Raw genomic sequence first — 16,502 nt, forward strand, 5'->3', positions numbered from 1 at the left:
AAAGCAATCGTGACCATCAGTATAAAGATAGTCTATTTCTATATCATTATTGTTAATGCCAGGAACTACTGCCAGGGGGCAGGAGTCAAGTGGAGCGTCTGCTGAACAATAAGCCTTTGTTTGCTTTTGGTTTTTTTTAAACATTTTTTCACAGTGAAGATTCTTGATGAGTGAAAAAACTGATGGTTAAAAGGTTTCTTGATTTAAAAAAACAAACAAACCTGCGTACATGTACAGGACAAGATCAGCAAAGCCATAAGGGATGCAGTTTTGTCCACAGGGGGCGCCAAAATCAACACAAAATGAATGTTCCTCAAAGGAGCTTTAAGAAGAAGGAGTTAACCAATATTTAGTGATTGGATAATTCACTTTACTTTTTTTTTTTTTTCTCTCTCACCAAGTGAACATAAGAAATGACTTTCAAAAGGGTGTGTCAACAACTGACAAAAAAAACATTTCATTTTTTTATACGAGGCATTTTTTCTTAGATTTGCAGACATTATGTCAGACATTAAAGACATTTGGCTGGGCGTGTTTGAACTACGTAATAGACCCATTATGGACAAAAACAGGAGTAAGAGAGTGGACAGAGTAATGGAGTGACGTGTCCACCCACAGTCAGATGGAAAGAACATACTTTGTTTTTATCACATTCACAGCTGGAGGGAGATTCCTCCTTCAAACTCAGGCCAATCATGTGTTTATTTTAGTCAGAGCACTGGATGGCACATCTTTGAACTCGAACATGTCACTTGTGTGTGTATGTGTCCAACCTGGAACTGTGCGCTGATACTCGGCGGTTTCTTCTTCTTGTGCAGGTGAAGTAGCGACTTGGTGATGCGGTCATGAAGCGTCAGGTTGCTGAGGTACTTCAGGGACTTTACATTCAGTAGATGCTTCGGAAGAACTGGCTTGGATTTGTAGTTTTTGTTCCTCCTGTCAAGAACAAAAAAAAACAAATAGTTTCAGAGCACACAAATCCAGTTTCTTTTCCTTTGAATCAACAGGTGAGCAGAATATTTGAATTATTTTGAGAAAGTATCCCTAAGTGAGTCGTATTCCTGTCAATAAAATGTAAATGTATTCATCCCTGTGGGGAAAGTCTTCTTTTCACTTGCTCAGAGGTCAGGGTCGACTACAGACCAGCTCTTGTAGAGCTGGCAGGAATGTAGTGATCACTAAAGGAAACTTCACATGCCAGATGTTTGCTGACAGGGTTTGAACTCAGGTTTAAGTTAAAGGAGGCCTCTAGGCCACAGAATACCAGAATAACAAACACGAGATGTTGAAAATAGTGCCACGTTTTATAGATGTAAAAAAAGCAAAAAGCAAACCATTGAGTTGTGTTTGAATACTTCAAAATGGGGCTACTGACTAATCTCTGCCTCTGAGGTATAAGGGAGTTCATAACCTGATGGTGACTGTGTATACATCTTGTTACTGACATGAGGATGTCGTGGGCTCTCTCCAGCAGTTTGCTGTTGGCAGAGTTCACAAAGATGCCGTCTTCTTCTGTGTTGGAGCTGCTGGTTGATAAACGGCTCTGTCGACTCATACGCCCGTTCCAGCCCAGGCCAGGAGAACTCCTGTGGACAAAACAGACCGACAATAATGATCAAATCTGAATGAAATCAAAACATCTAACACTGCTTTATGAGATACTTTTGTAAGGAAACTGATCTCAGTATATATCCTGACAAAATAACAGTTCTATAGATTATTAAGAGACAGAGTAACACACGTTTATTGGTTTATCCTCTTTTTATGAATTGAAGTCGACAGTTATTTGGAGTTTCTGGAGTTTGTAAATTCAATATTAAAACTGTTTTATAACAGAAATTACAATATAACCTTTAACATTATGGGCAATTACTTTAGACTTCTAAGGTTAGCCGGGGAAAATCAAACATGTGTTTATTCCTTATCAGTTTTACAATTTATACATCCAAGCTAAACTTACATATAATATGTGAACCTCATTAAAACAGAGTAAAATAAAAGTCATGGAAAATGATACAGTGTCAGCACAGTCTTTCAACATATTGATGTTTTTGACATCTTGTTTCTGTTCTTTTTAAAACCATTTCATTTTTGCTTTTATTAAAGTGAAACTTGTGTCTTTTTATGGAAATGGTAAACTTAATACAGATGTGTCAGCATTTCCAGGTCCTCTTAACTTCCTTAATAACATTAATATATCTTTTTGACAGATTATTTTTATCACTGGTTCTGAAGGGTCTTAGACATGACTTAAAAACCCAGATAGCTCTCTGGGCTCACACAACTGTGACAGAAGGTGTTTTGTCTTTTTGCTACTTCTCAAAGCTCCGATGGAGCTTAAAGAGCATCACACCGTGCTTTGTTTCTTTTCTTGTAAAGGGGATATTTGTTTACTCAGAAAAAAATGTGACCAGCAGGGGCAGTAGTTTCCATGTTTCCACTCACAGAGAGAGATATTCCTCTCACACAGACTCTGACACAGTTTACTGAAGCCTCGGAGGGTTTGAACCTCAGGCCGCAAGGTGAAACCAAACCACCTGCCCAGAACACAAGCAAAAACATGGGCGGTCAGGTCATGGAGAAACCATTAACCATTGTGGACTGTTTGAGCCCAGAGGAGAGGAGAAAATACAACAGAGATAAATAAAAAAAAAAGACAAGAAATCTGCCCTGGTCTCTTTCTTTGGAAAGACAACCAGGTGGGACAAGATGGAGAGGTTTTAAATGGCTCAAATGAGAATCACAAACATGGGGAACTAAACTATTTATTCAGAAGCCTCTGGTTGCAGGAACAGGTGTTAATGTTTTTTTAAGAAGCAAGTAAGATAAGTTATAAGTTATCTCTGTCTCTGTTTACCTTCAACATGATTTTTTCCAGGTATAAAAACATGCAGAATGAATTCGCTCTGTTCGCTGTATTTTTTTCCTGAAAAGTCGCATCATGTCTGTAAAGACAAACATTTCTCTAGCTTCACCACTTTGGTCCAGGCTTAAATGTTTCAACAACTACTAGATGCATTGCCATGAAAATTTGAATGTATGTATGTATGATTCCTGGAGAATTCTTTCTACTAACTTTAGTGACTCAAAGACATTACATCAAACACCTTTTTATCTAAATAAATCAATTATTTGTTTTTTGAACAAATAGCTACAAAACTAATAACAATTTAGATATACGTTTTGTGTACGTAGGGAAGTGTTGGCATAGATAGATGCTGAATGAATTATGATTTTGTTTTTGTTCTGGTTACTTTGCGTTGTCTATATTCTTGCTGTTTTTTTATGTTTTGCTGTATGTCAAAGCACTTTGTAAACCTGTGTTTTTAAAGCTGCTATATAAATCAAAGTTATTATTATCATCATTATCATATGTAAACATTGTATCTGCTAATGTAAGACTTTCATTGGGAGCATTAGCATGCAAGTGTTAGCATTTAGCTTCAAGCAAAGTATCACAGGTTTCCAATGCGTTAGAAACCAATTTGTTTTTGTGATCAAGAAAATAGTTGGCCCAGGAAGCTGATTCATGTGTGGAAAAAAGAAAACGTAAAATAGTGTGTGCTGACTGGAAATACATTTTGGATGAATACTGAAAACAGAAACCATGTTTAAAATGAGAATACAGAGGTGTCTTTCTGTCTGTGGGGCCCATAAAAGGGACTCAGACACTGCTTCTCCAACACTCTCCACTTTTACGCTCACAGACTGTGCTACATCCCCACACTCCCAGAGGAGTAGCACAGAAAAGGGATGACTTTCACTACCAACCTGCAATGCATTAGAATATAATAAATTATAGCAAAGAAGGTGAAGAAGATGATCAACTAGGGAGAAATCTTCCCCAGTCGATCGTGGATCTTAGTGACTGGTGACAGCACAATAAGCCTTTTGTAGTGACTGTTAATCTCCACAGTCTCTCTTAGAGCCCCATAAAGCTCCGCACTGTCCAAAAACGCTGTCCAGCTGACACGCACCCTGTAGGGTTTCCATATTTATCACTCCCCGGGCACTCCCCTCCGATGCATAGCTCTGCCTTTACATCACGAGAGGAAGCAGCTGCACAGAGTTTAGTGCTCTTACAGTCTGAGAGGATGAGCGTGAACGACCCAGTGAGTAAGAGAGAGAGACAGAGCGAGGGCAGAGGTCGCAAATCACATTAAGGAGGGATTTTAACAGCCCCAGACTGAGCTCCTGTGTAACAAAAGCTGTCTTGAACGAGCTGCTCTGTGCTACCAGTCGTGGACGTGGGCTGCTAATCTCGACGTCTGCGACTAATTAGAGGAGGTGGTGGACCGCGGTCTTAGCAGAAGGTACGAGGGCCACGTACGGGGTCACAGCACAGTCTTCAGTTTACGACACATCAAACGCAGGTCAGACTCTTACCGCGGTGAAATCTCATTGATGGTGTTGCTCCCCTGAAGGTCAGACAGCGGCGTGCGTGGACTCCTTCTGGACACACCTGATCACGAACACACAGGTTGGCATCATGGGAAGAACACAAAATAACACGCACTACATACACACACACACACACACACACTAGCACACAAAATCACAGAACTGACATGAAAACAAACAATCCGATCTTTTCAACCCTTCCCAAACATAAACAACCCGACACCACGAGACACTCCAGTGTTATTGCAAGTGAGCGTTAAGTGCCTTTTTATTGGAAATATGATCGACTGCAGGTGATCAGGTGATTCAATACTGAAACTAAGATCTGTGAGGTTAACAGTGAGTAGCTGGTGTTAGTTTCCATTTATGGAGGATGATGCTGAAGCTGGACTGTAGCTTATAATTTAAAATACCAACACATCATGATTATCAGAGAGTTGCAGGATTGAATCCTAAAACCCAGAAATACATTAAAGTGCTTTGATAAATACGCCACTTGTAAGTTTTTATAAGTACATTTTTAGAACTTGCATACAAGTTGCTAAATGAGACGACACAGATTGTTAGTGACATTTAAAGTCATAACGCACGGACACATGTCAAGCTGTGAGGGTTAACATAGTGATGTGATGGTGCTGCGGTTCATTTAAAGCATAGTTTTTTTATTTCCCTTTTTTTCCCCTCCAATTTCCCCTCAGGGCTTAATAAAGTTTATCTATCTTCAATAAACTTGTTCTAACTGTATAAACTTGATCTATCTTTAATAAACCTGATGTATCTGTATAGGGGGCTGCGGAAATGTATGCTTTAAAAAGTCACAACAGTGGGGTTTATTTGTAAAGAAAAAAGTGTTGGATAAAAGAATAATAAAACACTTTTCTACAGATCTCTTCATTTGCACTGACGCTAAATTTTATGGAAAATGCCTTTAGTTTCTTGTTAAGGGAACTTGTAAGTAACAATCTGCTGGATTAGCCGACATAAATGCCTTAACCATGCAGAAATCAAAAGTGTATGGCGGACAGTAGACATTTAGGCAAACTGATAGGTACTTTTACGAAAAAGTTAAGAAAGTGTTGAATTAAGACTTTAAGCTTTATTAAGTTACTTCAGTGTGATGGCTGTTTTTTTTTTTTTTGCAGTGAGAAGCCTACAGGTGCAGGAAAAAGTGATCTACTGTAATAACCGACAGCCAATCAGCTACTTACAGTGATGAGAAATCAGAGGAACTACTTTGTGTGTTAGCCTACTTCAAAAGCAATCTGACAGAGCACTTAATGGGACGACTTAACCGTGTACCGTTTTCAGTTTCATCACTTTGTACAACATATTCACTCTCATCTGGAGCTGCAGGGTGGCACAAAACAAAAAAGACACAAACACATCCGGGTGTCATAAAACGTTCGGAGAAGTGTGACCCTTTGAAAGAAGCGTGAGTGCACCTGCACCACATTTAAAGCTGCCTGTGAGCAAGTTAGTTAGAATGATTTACAAAACTGTGTCCCGCTCCCAACTATGTCATAGATCCCCCCCTCCTCAGTCTATCACCATCACCAGCGTTTGTGGGATTAGAGAAAAGTGATTATAGATGTGTGCTGTGGTGCAGGAGCAAATATACCTACTTCCCAACATATAGGGTGAAGCCTTGTGCTATTACTGACTAGTACTCTTGATCAGGGTTGTCTGATAGACCCATGCATTTCTCAGCTAGCCCTTTACTATCACAGTGTTAGTGACAGAATGGCTGAAGCATGCTAGCAAACAACTGGCAAGACAAAGTACAAATGCATGCAGGTGCAATGAGAGGGAGAGGAGGGAGACAGAAGAGGTCGAGACCAACAAGCATCTAGTCTAATGATGGAAAATAAGAGCTGCAATATCAAAACACAAAGCAGAAAATAAAATAAAAACTTTTGGGACTATTTAGAATTTGATCATAGACTGTATATAAGAAGTGGATATAGCATTTGGTTTTGATGCTAAGTCAATAGCCCTTTTCATATACGAAACATCGCCGCCATTATGCCTAAAGATATTCATATTGATTCCACAACAGCGTAATATTCGACTCCTAGTCTGTGAATTCAAATTGCCTCACGGCATTGCTGAAAGGCAAAAGAGCGGGGCACAGCAGGAGCTTCACATACACACACAGTAAGACATGTGCACACACACAGCGCTGTCCTCCTCCTCTGGCTCCGCCTATCCCCTCTTGCCCCTGTAAAGCCTCTGTTACTACCCCCGAAGCCGGCACAGAGTGGGTGTCACATCTTTTCCCTATTATGCCCCTGACATGTTCAAAATGAAGGTGAAACGCTGCAGGGGTGAAAATATGAATAAGGCAAATGCAACATTGCCTAAACCATGCAGTATATCTAATGACCAGTAGGGGACGGATGCACAGGTATTGTGTGAATTTAGAGGAATGACCCGACTTCTCAGTTAACTTTGTTTCCTCAGGAAGAATTTTTAAAGAGTTAATATTCTCAATCGGTGATACGAATTCAGCATGATATTTATTTAGTTAATAATTGTCCTAAGTAGAAAAAAAAACTATTTTGTGTTTTCTTCAGGTCTTCCTTATCCTTCCTCATGTTCCTCAAGCAGCCTGTCAACATAAATCAAAATGAAACATTATGACTAAAAGATTTGTTCCCTGAACGAAACAAAGGTGAAACATGCAAGTTTGACTCTTATGATTGAAATAAGCTAAGACGGTGATGGCCAAAAGTTTGAACTTAAAAAGAGAGGTTCCCAAAAAACTGGGTGACTAAACGGTTGCTACATCCACTTCTTTTACAAAGTCCATGATTGGATTTCCCTCTGATTGTGATCTCTTTTGGCTTGACTTCGGCTTAAGTACAACAGAGTTAAGTTGTTGATGTTGGTCAGCCTCGTCCCTTCAGTTTCCCAAGTGCAACATGGAAATAGGAGGAGTTATCGTTGTATTGGCAGCCTTACTGTGCTTCTCCTCTTTGCATCTCTGCAGGATCTCTAAGCTTCTCTGATGCACAGGGTGCTGCAGAAAGCTAAAACTATCCACACTTTTCAAAACTGCACAGGGAGCAGCGTCATCATGCCCTTGGAGAAGCAAAACAAAAGACAAACAGGGAAGAAGAAAAAAACACAAGAGAGGAAAAAGGGGGGGAAAGAGAGAGAGAAATGACAGATTAGACAGCGAAGAAAAAGAGATCAAGAGATGCAGTCATCTACCGGAGAGATACCTGTGCAAGACATTTGGAGAGAAGATGATTGACATTCAAAACTGCGGTTAGCGGCAAGATGTTTGTCACTGTAGTTGTGTGTGTGTGTCGCCCAAAGCACTTCCAAACAATGCCTTCTACAAGTTTTCTGCAAACTTACTCTTCATGTGAAAGTATTTGAAGCCAATTTTTTCACATCTAGCCCATAATCATTAAATCAAAAAGTTTGCATTTAAAAAAAAAAAAGTGCTTTAAGCCAAACACTAGTTTTTTTCATTTTGCAGAAATGTTTGGGAAGACATGTCAAAAGTTCCCTTGGGTGACAGTAATATATTAAGAGCTCAGTTGGCGGTTTTCTTAAAGATATATAAGGATAAATAAAAATCCATCTTCACGTTACAGCATGTAGATGTAAAACCTAATGTGTCAGAAGGGTCAAGACGGTGCATCCAATTCACGACGACGGCAGTGCTTAATCTGATGGGTGATATGTAACTCAGCTAGAGAGAATCTAAGGGAAGAGAAGGCATTCATAAGAAAGACAAAGCTGAGAGACAAAGAGCAAGGGCTACAGTAAATACACAGCAGCACTACTGGCACTACGCACACACACTACAGAGTAATGACTACTGAAACACAACATATGGCGGATGAAACTCGATCTAGAATGAAGGAAGAAGACAACATTTTTATAGCAAGGCATGTGAGCATCAAGACTGGAAAAAGATCAAAATGTTTGTAAATACTTGTAGTAGAAATGGTAGGTGTTTCTTGTACATCTGTATAAGTTTTCACATTAAATAGTATTGTTGCTCTATTAAGAGGTACATGACATGACAGTAAGTAAAGGTGATGTCTTTCCTTTTATTTTTGATTCTTAAGGTTCTTGAATTTTGTGACGGCCTGAGCATAACACAAACTACAGCGAGCACAGATTTTACACATTTTTAAATATTCAACATTAAACTATTTCACTGAAATCTATGGAGCTTGAAAAATACTGTAAATTCAAAATACAAGCACAGTTAAACACGAGTACTTTGGATATTTGTGGATGGCTGATATGATGGTTGTGTTTCACTCACATCTGACTCCCTTTGAGATCGTACTCTTTCTCACTATGACGCGCCGGACTGTTAAAAAATATCTGTGCGTGTGAGGGCTCACCGGTCTTCTTCTGCGTGTGTCTCTTCCCGGCCTCTCTGAAAGCCACCAGGGCCCTGAAGTAGGCTCGGAGTACCGCCCAGCGGAAAGTGGCCGACGGGTCGATGCCGATCAGCCCGCAGATGAAGGCGTTCTTGCTGCTCTTCAGCAGAGCTACGATGTCCGGACGCATGTGGTCCGTGTTCTTCTCCCTGAAGTCCTTTGTAAGGGAAAATGAAAGACAATGGTCACATTTTTATTTAATTTTAAAAATAAAATTGTTATCTTCAGCCCCTAACTCCTCCAATCACTGTTTTTATAAACCTACTGAATACACTAGAAAACACAACTTCTTTTATCTCTGCAATGGAAATGATTGTTCAAAATCAAAATCAATTCAAATCAAATGAAATAACTTTATTTATACATTAGGACACATACAGCAAGAAGGCACACAACTTAAGCTTATTTATTTCAAACATCAATAATTCATAAGAGTATTTGCATGTGTCATAATTAAAATATTAAAAAAAATCAGACAGTAATTTCATCATATCTTACTAAGCAAACCAAAAATATGGTTTATTCTCAAAGAACCAGAGATATAGAAAAAGGGACAATTCTAAATACTCTGAATGTTATTTAGAATCAGTGCATCTCTTTAGTTTTTGAGTTTTGAGCGATGAGTCATATTTCTAGCCGAGTGCAAAGATGTTTTGATGTTTTAATCTGCAATAGAAATACATTGGCACTGCTGCTTAATGTGATGTAATATCTTGGAATAGATTCAAAATTTTTATATCCCTTAAATCAGTTCAACCTAAAGGTTATGTAAGTTCTGAAAATCATCATCACTCTGTTATGGTTTTTATTTTGGATGGGTACAGACAGGATTATGCAAACAACAGCCTCACGTGGCCCTGTGCTGCCGAGGCGTTTTTTCCAACCAGCATACATTATATGCAACACGACCTTTTAACTTGATCAAAAACATCAAACTTCATGAAATCAAAAGCTGCAGCATTAGCTACAAGCTGCAGAGATAATGGACGTGTCTACCCCTCAGCTGGTAAGGCTGATTGGAAAAGGTTCATGTAAATAAATTAATTAAGGGTAACTACATAGATTGACATAAAACAAGGGGATAATGATGATTGTGTATGTGGATGTGTGACATGAATGAAACATTCCCCTAAAAACAACAAAAAGCTCAGAGAGTACAAAAACACAGCAGAGACCAGCTGCACTTCCCTACATCCCCTTTCCTGTCCAATCAATGACTAAGTGTGGAAGGGTGATTACACTGACCTTGACGCCGTACTTGACCTTGCCAGCGTAGTGTTGGATGATGAAGGCGGGCTCCATGACAGCAGGAAACTCGATGTAGCTGTTCCCCTCATGCTGCCGCTTAAACTTATCCAGCAGAGTCTGGTTGGTGGCCTGGGGGAAGCTGGGATGAAGGGATGTGAGATTTTGATTAAAACTTGTTTTCATGAATCTGTTTTTAATAATGAAACACATTTTTGATTACGTTGTTTAAAGCTTTTAAATACATCGTGAACTCTGCAGTATAAATAACTGGAAATGTTTGACAGATTCCTGATTCTATCATTCACAAAGAACATGAATTAAAAACAGTTTTTCCACCAGCGTTGAATTAAGTCACAATAACAGGTACTGCTCTGCACACGTGGCAGGATGACATCGCTCTGAAGATGTTCTTAAGGTTAACCAGAGAGCAGTGATTATGTCAACACGACAGATTTGTGTTTGGTTAGATGCATGCAATCCGGGAAAGACAAAAGCACAGTTCTGGTTTGTGAATGGTTTGCATTTGGATTTTCAAAGAAATGCATCTGTTTAGATAAATGCACTTCTAGGTGGGTTTTCAGATTATGAGTGTCTATTGTCTTTGTTTCTTTCAGTTAGGCCATGGCATTCAATAAGGCTGCAAAATGTCAGGTTACCAAAGCCTCCATTGCTTTATTGCTTCTAGTCTTCAGAAAAGTATTAAGATGCCTGATTTTTGCTCTTGAGATCGCTTTGATTGTTGTTTTTTTATCCTTTGCTAAAAGCTTATTGTCTTTTGCTATTAAGATGGAGTCTGTAGGATTTCAGAAAGCCCATTAATTAGGCATTTAATTGTCTGACATCTCAGACTAAAAGTGATAATTTAAAAAGGGAAGTAGAAACTTTCCTTTGACATAAGAAAAAGTGCAGAAAACCGGCCGGCCGCTTACAGGAAGAGAAGAGGGGAAGAAAGAGACAGCGGGGGTTTTTGGGGTGAAACCTGAGCTATGAAAACAACACAGCCAAAGATTCAGAGACTTTCCAGCTTTTCTGAGTGGGAAGAATTAGATTCAGGGTCAAAATGGAGCAGAGGGAAATAAAGGAGGAAATACTGTTGGCAAAAAATAGTTTTGACTTAATCTGCACTCTGTTCAGCTCTCAATGAGCAGCTTTATGTTTATAATGACGTTTCTTTAACATCAAGTTTATCTTCATGATGAATTATTTTTTACATGTGACACTTTCTGTAAATATTGTGGTATGTTTCGTTACATGTCACAGTGGATCTATGGCTCAAGGATTCAAATTCAGCAGCGTTCATTTTTGCAGCTGGCTGGACAAAGAGCGAGAGGGGTTGTGATGTGCGACAAAGGGCCACAGCTGGATTCAAACGAGGCCTATTTTTTAGTTACATGGTAGGAGTTGTTACAGTTCATATCATGATGCCATCCTCCTCTGATCTGAGGCCAGAGGCACCAGATGATTTACATACTGGATGAGTTAAACTGGTCCAACAGGCTGAAAGACTCACTTGCACTCTTCATCCAGTAGGTGGAACAGCGCCGTGGGCTTCTTGCTGATCAGGTTAATGCAGCCTGTGTTGTCAATGTAGTCGATGTTGTGCCAGCTGATGCCCTCTGACCTGTACTCCTCCTGCAGGGACACACAAAACAAACAGGGAGAGGTTAGTGTCAGTATCATTTTATAGTATACTCTACAGATCCTGCATTGAAGTATCATGCCTGGCCTACAGTATATAGGCCACCTTTTTCATGTTGCAATAAAACAGCTGCTACCAGAGTCTGAAAATGTGCGGCATCAAAGACAGCACCTATAAAATATAAAGTCGTCTATTAACCTACCATAAAATTGAAAGATGTGAAAGAGATGTTTAAAATTGTTCTAATCAAAGCAGAAAATGGTGTCTGTGTGCATGCTTTCATGTTGTCCTTAAAAGCCATTACACTTTCTTCAGATCTTGCGAGGCCTCTCTGCGGTCAAATAACAAGAGGAGCATTCAGAGCATTTGGTTTCGTACATGTTTTTGTTTTCCTGTCTGTTCCTGGGAAAGCGATTCAACCAATAAAGACCTTAATCCAGAGGAGGTTTAATAAGAATCACGGAGGATCTCCTTTCTTTAAATTTTTTTCTCTACTCTGACAAACTCAAAGGTCAGTCGCTGAAAAAAGAGACAAGAAAGTTCACGGGGGGAAAAATCTAAAAGGGATGCTGATCTTCTGCAGTAATATAATAATAAAAAAAGAAAGAAAAAAAAAGTTAAACATAAATAATTGAGTGTGCTTTGGTTGATTCATGTGGAAAAATGGTTGAAGGTTTATTGAGATACAGTTTGAGAGCATCAGTCTGGGACATATTTTGTCTTTTTCAGAGATTTATAGTTTGTGTTGAAATTTCCAAACATTAACAATCCAACACACTCCTTTGGACAAACTATTTGTTTCACTGTCAAATCTGTGTTATGTGTTTTTTAGATTTATTTTTAGGCTTTTGATGCCTTTTTTTTGGGAGAGACAGGACCATGGATAGAGTCAAAAATCGGGGAGTGAGAGAGCTACATGCGTCCCTTTCACTGTCGAATCTAAAAATACTCTTGAATAATGGAAGTTAGCGGTGCAGCTGGTTCATCCTTTTGGATGTTTTACAAAATGAGACGTTTTTATTGAAACAGTGTGTCGTGTGAGATCATTCTTTAAACTTTGAAAAGGTCAAAAGCAAGGAGCTGAGTAAAACAGAAAGTTGAACCAGGCAGCTGTTAGTTGAGTTTACTTTTCGCTTATAAGTCTCTTATAAACCGTTTCTCTAGAGCAGTGGTTCTCAACTGGTGGGTCGGGACCCAAAAGTGGGTCGCGAAAATGTGACTGTAAAAAAAAAAGTATAAAAAGTCTACAAAGCTTCAAACATGTTGGTTACGTTCCTTCTCTTTGTTCCATCATATGTTTCGTATTTGAGGTCCAAACTATTTTTCATTCAGTAAATCAGATTGGTTGAAAACATATCAGAAATCAGGATCACAACTTTCATGAAGGAGTTAGTGGTGGGTCCTTAGACTAGACCAGTTGAGAACCAAACTGCTCTAGAGGAAATCTGCTGCAAGTGCCTCACCTGATGCCTCCTTCAACTGAGAGTATTTCGTATTAGCATGGAGGTTTGGGGGATCTCACCTGCAGCCATATGACATCAAACAGCACTGACAGTGTTTGATTCATTACTTTACAGAGCCAGGAGGGGGAGACAAAAGTTACAAACTGTAGGCTCAGCTTCAATTCAACATTTAAGGCATTAAATAATGTAAAAAATGAGTACCTGCAGGGCAACTGTGACTCCAGAAGCAAAGAGTGACGAAGTCAACAAGTAAGGCTGTGTGGTAATCTCTGTGTGTACTGACCTTGTCTGGTTAAACTGCTTATAAGCTCAGGTTTTAATTGGTGTGAGAGGAGTTTGTTGTCTCTTTGATCGAAATGAAAAGTCTTGATTTGAAATAAGTGATAGTAGAAGAAAGGTTTAAAATCAGATTTTAGCATCCGACATGTGCCTGCAGGAGCTGGGGATCAAACCCTCAACCTTCCGGTTTAGAGACGCCCGACTCTACCACTGAGCCACAGCCGCATATTGTTTTCGAACAGGCTTGAGAAATACTCAATATGTAGACTATAAAACCAACACCTGTGTACGATAATCTAATACATGAGCCCTGGAATAAACATTATATGATTCAACGTGTGTGTCAGATGGATGCTGACTCAGCTCCTTGGCGATCACTGAGCTGTGGTTTGTGGGGGTGTTTCATTGGGTTGCATTACATTGCACAGGATTCTGTATCCGCCCCCTCGCCATGCCTTAAAATCATCTTCCAAAAGCTGCAGTGATTCACTCTTATTATTTTGACTCAACCATCAGGATGAAAAACCAAAACATGTCCCAGAATTCAGCGTCCTCACAGAGTCGCAATGACTGTTTTTATTTTGGTTAACCCTTTGTGTGAACAGTGTTTCATTAATTTTCGCCAATAATAAAGCGGATAATCCAGGCGCTGCTCTGTCTGAGTGAATGCAGACAGCAACAAAACATAAACACACAAGAAGACTGTTTTCTGTTCCCTCTGAAGAAACATCTTTTAACTTCTTTTTCACAGAGTCTTAATCCATGACCATTGATCTGACACTGCCTGTTATTATACTTCTCACATGTCAGATACATTTATGTGAACGTTTTAAAGAGAGCAAACTCTGCCATCTTTTTTTAATCGAATGAAGTCGAACCTCACTTTCCTCACATACTGTATGTATCTTGATATTGGATATAGTGAAAATGATAAAAACTGTGATTGTGTATTTCTGTTATGTGCTTAGCCTGCTCTTACTTGAGTAAATGATTTGAATACAATGGCATCAGTGATTTAGACCAGACTGACATAGTAAATTACTGAGATCAATTTTAACGTGTGCCTTTAAAAAAGGGGATTATTCAAAATGTTTCCACAATTATTAATTGAAACATAAAGGTCTAACAGGTCCCTCTGTTTGTTGTCTATTTTTGTTTGTGTGCGTTTGTTAAAATGTGTGTATGTAATGTTTGTGTTCTCCAGGAGTAACTTCCATATGGAGGGATATATGGTGCATGTTTACAACCCAGACAATGAGGGGAAAAATGAAGCAACATAAAACCTGTTGTTGTTGTTGGTAAATTATGGGGAAGTTAGGTTATTTATTATAAAAAGTAAAGAGTGTGTTATAAATCAAAATAAAACAACTGAAAAGAGGCCTGTGAATTAAATTAATAAAGAAATATAAAAAGAAGAGGACTCTGATCTAGAGCTTACTTCTTATTCTTAATCTTACTTAATCTGTAAAAGAAAATAAATAAAACCGGATGTACTGAAATTACTCAAACTAACCAAAAAGTTAACTGCACCATGAAACCTTGTGGTTTGAAGAAAAAGTAACATGAGGGCATGTCCTATATTTTAATAAGAAATGACCAGACCAAGGGGACAAAGCTAGAAAAGCCAACAAAAACAATCAATCCACAACGAGGCACAGAGACGAGATGAACCCGTCACAAGCTTCTCGACAATAACGCAGATGGGCATTTCCTCAAAGGCCATATTGTAGATGAACCATTACAGGAAGGCAGATACGTTTTACTTCCACCCTACTGTCATGAAAAATCTTCCTTCAGGGTAACTTCCCCATGACTGGACGAAAGCTGATTCCAAGTGCAGATCAGATAAACTTGAACTACAGTCAAAGCAAGATTTATTGGTTTCTAACTTCTGTTAACATCAGTGCCAAACTGAAATCTAGAGAATTATCTCATGGTCATACTGCAGCTCTCTGGTATAAATATTATCATAACATTCTCTTATTCCATTTCAGGTCTTTCAACAATGTAATTACTGGCTGAGAGGTTGTTGGAAAATACAACAAAAGAAAGAGGAAAATGTTTCCCTAAAAATGACCATCAGTGTGCCAATAAGCAAACAATTCATCCACCAAACTGCTCTAGCAGGGAGCCTCAGCACTGGACAGATGAGTGGAAACATACAGTGTGTAACTGAAGACGAGGGTGTGAAGCTGGCCTCAGCAGAAATATGAAGCATGCCCGCTCTCGGTCAACTTATCCCTGCTCAATCTTTTTCAGAGGCCTTTAGACCGCCTCAGTGCTGCATATCGATTTATTCTCACGATACTAATGCTGAACTGCATCTACAGCAAGCCATGATCCCCCACGCCCCTCAGATTCCTCTATTGAAGTCTTTAATATCGAGTCAGTCAGCTGCTGGTGTCAAAACCCTAAAACTGTGCTACATTTGTGAACAAAATACGCTGAAATCATGATAAATCCTCAGAAAAATGTTGATTCTACTCCATGATTAGTCCATCATGTTTGATAAGAAACATGGCAATAAAGCTGTGGTGGGAGTTTGATTCATAAAATACAACAGAAACCAACAGGAGAGCACATATACTGGTTAATTCACAGTCCTGTTTGCATGTATGGTTAACTGTTCTGGAAACCAGCATGAAACGGTTGGCTACAGTTCTCCTCAGTCAACCTAGATGGTTGCCGGTTCAAGTCCCGGTGCGGACCAAGTCTGGAAGTTGGTCTGGTAGCTGGAGAAATGCTAGTTTACTTCCTGAGAGCACTGCAGAGATGCCCTGGGGCAAGGCACCAAACCTCTCTCCATTTGTGCATGGCCATGGTATCCTGTTTTATGCATGTGTGTGCAATTTAGGATGTACAAGAACAGAGAGTAAAAATCTCGCAGGATGACTAAAATATTTTTTATTAACTATCTTTGCAGAGCGGAGTAAACTGATGACTGAAAATGATGAAATACCGAATATACAGTATGACATATCAGGCCTGAGATGTAGTCAAGTAAAGACAGATGGCATCAAAAGAGGGTGGGACATTTTTCTTCTGAAACTTTTAGTGATCTGG

The 16,502-nt window shown here is 39.2% G+C and overlaps 1 protein-coding gene across 8 annotated transcripts in view; it reads right to left on the reverse strand.

Moving 5' to 3' along the window:
- The window catches only part of myo9aa (myosin IXAa), a 117,195-nt gene that overhangs the window by 23,112 nt on the left and 77,581 nt on the right, over window positions 1–16,502 (reverse strand). For 7 of the 8 annotated variants that reach the window (XM_065952735.1, XM_065952738.1, XM_065952734.1 and 4 more), the window contains 7 exons: window positions 11,569–11,690; window positions 10,056–10,197; window positions 8,772–8,967; window positions 7,363–7,482; window positions 4,387–4,462; window positions 1,446–1,586; window positions 774–936 (listed from right to left, as the gene is read on the reverse strand). In XM_065952735.1, the coding sequence (XP_065808807.1) occupies window positions 774–936; window positions 1,446–1,586; window positions 4,387–4,462; window positions 7,363–7,482; window positions 8,772–8,967; window positions 10,056–10,197; window positions 11,569–11,690 (960 nt within the window). The remainder of the gene's footprint in view (window positions 1–773; window positions 937–1,445; window positions 1,587–4,386; window positions 4,463–7,362; window positions 7,483–8,771; window positions 8,968–10,055; window positions 10,198–11,568; window positions 11,691–16,502) is intronic. The other variant, XM_065952737.1, reaches the window with a different exon arrangement.

The sequence above is a fragment of the Labrus bergylta genome, chromosome 3, assembly GCF_963930695.1.
Source record: "Labrus bergylta chromosome 3, fLabBer1.1, whole genome shotgun sequence".
Lineage (NCBI taxonomy): Eukaryota > Metazoa > Chordata > Actinopteri > Labriformes > Labridae > Labrus > Labrus bergylta.